General features: G+C 42.4%; 2 protein-coding genes across 4 annotated transcripts; one reads left to right on the plus strand and one right to left on the minus strand.

The window, feature by feature from the left end:
- Positions 1–8: 8 nt before the first annotated feature.
- Positions 9–3,266, plus strand: LOC125208977 (protein WVD2-like 5). 3 transcript variants are annotated; one of them, XM_048108530.1, is made up of 9 exons: positions 9–199; positions 1,171–1,364; positions 1,439–1,669; positions 1,789–1,853; positions 2,012–2,083; positions 2,211–2,310; positions 2,413–2,484; positions 2,576–2,686; positions 2,762–3,266. In XM_048108530.1, exons 2-9 carry the CDS (start codon positions 1,176–1,178, stop codon positions 3,071–3,073), a joined length of 1,152 nt encoding a protein of 383 aa, XP_047964487.1. In that variant the 5' UTR covers positions 9–199; positions 1,171–1,175; the 3' UTR covers positions 3,074–3,266. The 3 variants fall into 3 exon arrangements, with proteins under 3 accessions (XP_047964487.1, XP_047964486.1, XP_047964485.1); XM_048108529.1 differs by having other exon boundaries at positions 10–199; positions 1,439–1,708; positions 2,214–2,310; XM_048108528.1 differs by having other exon boundaries at positions 11–199; positions 1,439–1,708.
- A 649-nt stretch (positions 3,267–3,915) lies between these two features.
- LOC125213655 (EIN3-binding F-box protein 1-like) lies at positions 3,916–7,328 on the minus strand. Its single transcript, XM_048114312.1, has 2 exons — positions 7,085–7,328; positions 3,916–6,507 (listed from the first exon to the last, which is right to left on the minus strand). The coding sequence occupies exons 1-2, from the start codon at positions 7,107–7,109 to the stop codon at positions 4,556–4,558; spliced, it is 1,977 nt and encodes a 658-aa protein (XP_047970269.1). The 5' UTR covers positions 7,110–7,328; the 3' UTR covers positions 3,916–4,555.

The following is a 7,328-nucleotide window of genomic DNA, read 5'->3' on the forward strand; positions in this document are numbered from 1 at the left end:
GAGAAAACAAAACTAAAATTATTGCCTCAAAAAAACAAGAAAAATACATTTTTATCAAGATCATCATTCCAAAGTTGAGACTCCCAACTGACCAAAACCAGGCGAAACCAATATCTGAAACACTCAGATCTTCCTCACCTCTCACCCTCCAATGATTTACTCTATCTCTGATTGTTTTCTCCTTCAAATGCTTTGAAAGGTGAGTACTTTTTCACATAAAGGTAAAATGTGCGAAATGTGTGTGCTTTTCTTGGATGTGATAATGGTGTTTTTCTTCGTGTAGTGGAAATGGGTTTCTGAAATCCACCTCTTTCAATAAGGGTGTGGGATCTTGTTGTGGGTGTGGGACTGTGGAGATCTGGGTTTTGTAGCTGATTTTTTTATTTTTGGAGGATTAATTTGTATCTGGGGTGGTGCTTCTGGTTAATTTGATATGTTGAAAGAAGGGCATTTTTCTGGTTGCCAAAAGACGCTACAGATGTTCATTTGGGAATGTTCAATTTCTTTGAGTTTAGATTCCTCAGTGTTCATGTGTTGCATTATTGTTGCTAAAGATGGAATCTTGATTTATATTCATGAGAAAAATGGATTAGAAAATGTTGGGCTTTTGAGTTAGATTCCTCAGTGTTCATGTGTTGCATTGTTCTTGCTAAAGATGGAATCTTGATTTATATTCATGAGAAATATGGATTAGAATGTTGGGCTTTTGAGTTAGATTCCTCAGTGTTCATGTGGAATCTTGATTTATATTCATGAGAAAGATGGATTAGAATGTTGGGCTTTTGGTTAGATTCCTCAGTGTTCATTAGTTGCATTATTGTTGCTAAAGATGTAATCTTGATTTATATTCATAAGAAAGATGAATTAGAATGTTGGGATTTTGAGTTAGTTTTCTCCATGTTCATTTGTTGCATTCTTGTCTTGCTGATAAAGATGGAATCTTGATTAATATAAATAAGAAAGGCCAATTAGAATGTTGGGATTTTGACTTAGATTCCGCAGTGTTCAGCTGTTGCTAAAGATGGAATCTTGATTTTGTATCATTCAGTTTTCAAGAAAGGGAAGAACTTGTTGTTTCGTAACTGTTGTTGTGATTTAAAGGCAAAATTTTGGTGAAGGCTTTGCATATTATGTCCAAGATTTATGATGTTAATTACAACAAATTGTTAGGTTGAATGGAAGAGATGGACACTGAGAGTGCCGTTCCAGTTGCTGGGAATGGGGATGGATTTGAAAAAGCCGTTCCTGTACTCATCCCCGTCTCTCCAAGTGTAAACGGGGCTCCCAATGGCAACCTAGAAGTCGAGGGACTCAGTGATAGTCTTGACAATGCTGTCAAGTTGGACCCTGCTGTCAAGCCAGTGGTAGGCGTTTTAAAACGTGTTTTTCGGTTGTTTAGCAAGACAGCAAGTGCTCTAACAAATTAGTATACTTGTAGGAACTTGAAGTTAAAGAGACCACCGTCTTCAAGAATTTGAAACCACTCAAGATCGGTAAAGCATCGAGCCCCAAAAATGGTGCAGCAACAGTTTCAGGCAAGAGCAAGAACAGGAAAGAGGCTAGCAAACCTTACGTTGCTTCAAATGGTAGCGATGCTTCAGAATCGAGCCAGAGACAGACTTCTGCTTTAAGATCAAAGAGTAAATCGTCTAATGAGAAGCAATGCTCGGTAAACTCAAAAGCATCACCTGCCCAAGATAGCTCTAAGGTTATAAATAATAATAAAAAAATGTAATGTACATGTATGGATTTTCTTTTCGGGTTTCTTACTTCTTTTCTGATGTTTAGGAGCAACATGGCCTCCCCGATGCAACATCATCTTCCACGAGTGGAGAACAGGCCGAAGAACTTCAGTATGCTCTTTCACACTGTCAAATTTGATGGCTATTTCGTTTCAAGAATCTTTCTAGCAAGAAAACTGTGACTGATGTTGAATCTCTTACGTTCCCATCAAAAACGCTTCGTTCCTTTTAATTCCACAGTATTATGAATTTCGTATTCCTGACTATAGGGAGAAGACAAAGCTGAAGGCTCTTGTGGAAAGCCCTTCTAGTAAAATCGAAGAAATCTCACAGTCATCATCGTATCCTTTGTATATGTTGCATTTGCATCCTTTCTCTTGATATCAGAAGGACAAGGTTCGTTTATAGTATCATTTTCTTAATCGTGACATAAATGTTGTGTTTGGTTTATCCTTAAGCGCGTTGTGGAAGCCCTACTGCCGGAGATGCCAGGGCCCGCAGATCGGGTGCTCTACCAACCTACGGTTTCAGCTTCAAATGCGATGAAAGGGCTGAGAAACGAAGAGAGGTTAGTTAGCCTTTCCCAATTCATCCCACCATCTGCCTTAATTTGAACAATCTTGTGCGTGATATGGTAGCAACGGTTTATTCCTTTGTCTCGTTCCAACAGTTTTACTCCAAACTCGAGGAGAAGATTCAGGCAAAGGAAGCAGAGAAGACCAATCTGCAGGCGAAGAGTAAGGTACACCCTCGTATCATATCATATCATCGGTCTATAGCTTTAGATGGTTGAGTATGGCAACGAGCCGGATTTACCGTGTTCTGTTGTATAGGAATCTCAGGATACCGAGATCAAAATGCTGAGAAAAACTCTTGGATTCAAAGCCATGCCTATGCCAAGCTTCTATCAAGAACCTCCACCTCCAAAGGTGGAGCTAAAGAAGGTAACTTCACTTATAATTTCGTCTAATCCGTCGTATACTTTGATGGATCGAACAATTTTGAACTCGGTGATGTAGATTCCTACTACGAGGCCAAAATCTCCGAAGCTTGGCCGGAAGAAGGCTTCGCCAAGTGCAGAATCCAAAGAAAACGGGGCTCGCCCAGCTAGGCTAAGCCTGGACACGCTCGCCAAAACGCCAAGCCACGACCACGTGAAGAAGCCGATGAGGAAGTCTCTTCCCAGGTTGCCGTCTGAGGACCCCAAGTCGTCCAACGAGAAGAAAAGGCCGACAGCCAATGAAAAGGCAGTGGCATCCGAGACACTGAAACATGAGGCAGCGAGCATGGCTGAGGACCACGTCGTGGTGCAAGAGGCCGTTGCGGTGTGAGCGATGTTCGGATAAAAACTGGATCGAAGTAATAGATGTGTTGTTAAGGTTGGAAGTGTCCTTGTTGTCCATAGTCATCGACCAAATTGTTGCTTTTATTTGAAGAATCTGCTGCTACTGAGTGTTTAAGCTGCTGCTAATTTATGTCTAAATATGTTTTCATAGTGGAAATTTTGAGGTTTCTATTTGCTAAGACTATTGTATCTCTTTTTTTGCTTCAATGTGCTTTAAATGATCAAGATTGATAATTGAATCCAAAACCTATATTTTTACGTGTTACAATACTCTTGCGCAGTGTTCTATCCGTTCACGAATAATAGTTTTTTAATTTTTTTACACGTTTTTAAGAAATGCGAGTTGAAAAAATTAGTTAAAATTATCTCCCATCAAACTCGTTTTATGTATTTTGCTCTAAAAGACGATCTCATCAAACCCGTTTTATGTATTTTGGTCTCGTTTTTTTTACACGTGCTTTAAGAAATATAAGTTGAAAAAATTAGTTAAAATTATCTCACATCAAACCCGTATTATGAATTTTGATCTAAAAGATGATCTTTCAAACCCGTTTTATGTATTTTGATCTAAAGACGATCTAATAAGACTGTAATAATATGTTCAAACTGTCTTACATAATTGTTAGACGATCTCACATCAGACTCGTTTTATGTATTTTGATCCATAAGACGATCCCACATCGGACTTGTTTTATGTATTTTGATCCGTAAGACGATCCCACATCGAACTTGTTTTATGTATTTTAATCCGTAAGATGATCTCATACGACCATGAATAATTTTTCGATTATGTGCGTATTAAAACGACGTCGTAATGAAAACAAAACGTCATCCAAAGAGGCTTTTATTAACAAAACATAGAAGACAAAGTGGAAGATAGATTGAAGGAACATAACAAGGTTGCAAAAGTGACATCTCACAACAAGAGAAACCTGCAAAACTAGGGCTTTGGAAAAACTAAAAAACGATCCCTTTCCTCAACAACTGAAGAAGAGATCGTCATGACGGCAGGCTCGAAAACCACATCGCCGCCACGGCCAAAGCCCACGAAAACAGGTCGACAGACGCCACAAAGCAACCGAGAAACAACATCAAACATCGACACAAGACGCGATAAAACCCTAGCCGGAACCACAGCTGCAAGCTTCCACCCGAGCAACACACTGCTCGGCCGAAAACCTAAAAAAGTCCGAAAGATCCAGCACCCGACGTCCGAATTCTCAGCAACGACCAACGGCCACAAAACAGAAGCCACTTCCGTCACCCGGAAGAGACGACCTTAAAAAACAGCATGAGACGCTGCGAAAAAGCGTGGCCGTGGTTTTGCCGGAAAAATGAAGCGGACGCCGGTCCGGACCCCTCGACGACATATCATGATGGACCCAAAAACCTTCTAATAATAATACCTTTGCTAGATAGAAAATGCTCTAAAAAATCAAGAAATCCAAATTCTTGATTTTTCTGCATTTTAAGAAAGTATGTCACATCTCCACAGCTGCTCCAGAAGCATAGTAACAGCAGCAGAGCTGATTCCATGGCAGAGCTGGATGTTCAGCCCCACCAGAGTCGCACCGAGCATTTTCAACGACGACAAGCTCTTGTCCGACACCAAGGAGCAGCCCTCGAGGGAGAGCACCTGCAAGCTCAGCTGCTCGGCCCTAGCCAAGAGGGCGACACCCGAATCTGTTACCCTGCAGCCGGAGACGTCCAGCTCACGAAGAACCGAGCAGTTCGTTGCGATCGACATCAAGCTCACATTGCTGATGCCGCTGCATCTTTCGAGATTCAGAACCTCCAGAGTCTCCCCATGGAGGCTAGCGATCTTGGCAACCACGTTGTCGGTTAGATTAATGCATCCGCTCAGATTAACCTTCGCCAGACCAGCCTCCGTCGACTGAACAAGAGGCATGAGGCCTGCATCAGTTACTCCTTCAAGGCCGTGGAGTTCGACGTGGGTTAACTTAGTGCACAGCTGGCCTAACATGCTCAAGCCGGAATCACCGAACCCCGGGCAGTTATGGATGGCCAATGATCGTAGAGACATGCAGATAGAATTCAATGGGAATCCAAAGTTGGAGTCTTTGAGCCCTAAGCAATTGGACAGAGCAAGAGCCTTCAATTTCCCCCCACAGCTAGCAAGGATGCCGAAAACCCCACACTGAGTGATCCTGTGGGTCTCGTCGAGCTTAAGGCTCTCAAGCGACGAAGCAGCTCTGGCAAACGACACGACTCCATTGTCGGACACAAGAGCACTTCTCCGGAGGCTGAAGACCTTCAAATCCGGGCTGCCTTTACCAATAGCTTCAAGCCCCGCGTCAGTAACTCCTTGGCACGAAGCAATTGATAAAGATCTCAGCTTTTTCAAACCTTGGCCCTTACCCATCACCCAAAAGCCCCTCTCATTCACATTGTGTAGGCCAACGAGAGAAAGATCGGTCATTGCACTCCCGTAGTGCCCGATTACAGCAAGAGACACGTCGGTGATATTGAGCCCCTGAAGATTAGCTTTGGTTAGGATGTGGCCAGCTGAAGAAAACAGACCGGCAATCCCCTGGTCGCCAACAAGTGCGCAGTTTTTAAGCGTGATCGACTCTAGGTTGGGGCAGTATCGGCCCAAAGCTTTCAAGCTCTCGTCACCAATGTATGCGCAAGATTCTACAGTAACAGATCTCAGATTAGGGCAGTTCATTGCAACCGCAATCATGGCCTTATCCGTGATAGCCGGGCAATGAGAGAGATCTATCTTCTCGAGAGAACGACAACCGGTTGCAATTGCAGACAGCCCTTCGTCACCAACAGAGGATACGTTCCACAGAGAAAGAGCCCTCAAAGAAGGGCAACCACGTGACACAGCCTTCAATCCAGCGTCTGTCAACCTACGAGTGCAAGAATTTCCTCGGATGGATAGCTTTCCAAGACCTCCACGGCTTGCAGTCCCAACAGAAATCGCAGCCAATCTCACATCCGTGGCCTTCTTTCCTTCCAGGCACCTCGACAGACAACCCTGAGGGTCAACATCTACACACTCCTCATCATTCAGATCAACGGATTCAGCCTTCTCTTTAGGCTTAGCAGACTCATCAGCCTTCGTGCAACAGGATACGATCTCAGGCTCCACGGCCTGAGCAACAGAGCTGCAGATCTCATCCGCGCAGATGCTGCTCAAAAGCATGAGCCAACGCTTGGATACAAAGGCGCATATGCTCCTCTCCTCGTCTCCAGGAAGCCGTCTGAAGATCTCGAACAGGCACTCATCAGGAAGAACCTCAATGGAAGGCTGCTCCTTCGGATCTTCACTAACAATGAAGGGAGCTGTGACGCGAGATCTCTTCCGTGGAGGAAAGTAAACGTCGACATGACCCCCAAGAGACAAAAAGGGGCTAGATTCTTTAGGGTTTTGGAACATAAACCCATTGTTACCTGAAAAGGCACAGATTTTGGGAACCAAGTCAGCAAATATCATCTTTAAATTTAGATTATCATCATCAATGATCAAACCACACATCTCAACCAAATTCTTAGCGGTTTTAGCAGGTCAAGAACATAATAAGCTTTCATTCAACCATAGGATAGTATTGGAGTGCAATTTGCAGCTAAATCTCAAGACTTATGATACACAAACTATCATCTAAATCTAAACAAGAAATTCAATTCATTAAAAGAACAAAAAAATCTTCAAACAGCTAACAAAATAAGGAGATTCAACAAAACAGCACCAAGCAAAGACTCAATTTTTATCCTTTATAACACACAAACTAAGGAATATGAGCAATACCCACAAACAGCTAGAAACTAACATACATATTATGATACAAAAACATTCATCAATCTAAAAAGGAAAACTAAATTCAGTAAATGGACTAAATTTCTTCAACCAGCTAACAAATTAGAGATATTCAACAAAACAGCACCAAACACCAAGACTCAATTTTTATCCTATAAAATACACAAAAACTCAAGAAAATGATCAAAACCCATAAAAGCTAAGAGTCCATACCACTGAAATCAAAGACTTTCGACATGGGATTGTTGTGAAAGCTCCAAAGAGGTCAGATTGAAGCCCAGAAACGATCAGATCAATCAACAAGAAGGATATCAACAGAGCCCCAATCAACACTGAATGCATCAGAGGGAAAAAAAGCTCAAAGATTGTGAAGAAAACCCTATTGATAGGGCAAAAAGGAGCAGAGAAGGAGATGAGAGATTGGTGGATGATGGATACTAGGAAAATGCAAATGCAT

Source organism: Salvia hispanica, chromosome 3 (genome assembly GCF_023119035.1).
Source record: "Salvia hispanica cultivar TCC Black 2014 chromosome 3, UniMelb_Shisp_WGS_1.0, whole genome shotgun sequence".
NCBI classification, from domain to species: Eukaryota; Viridiplantae; Streptophyta; class Magnoliopsida; order Lamiales; family Lamiaceae; genus Salvia; species Salvia hispanica.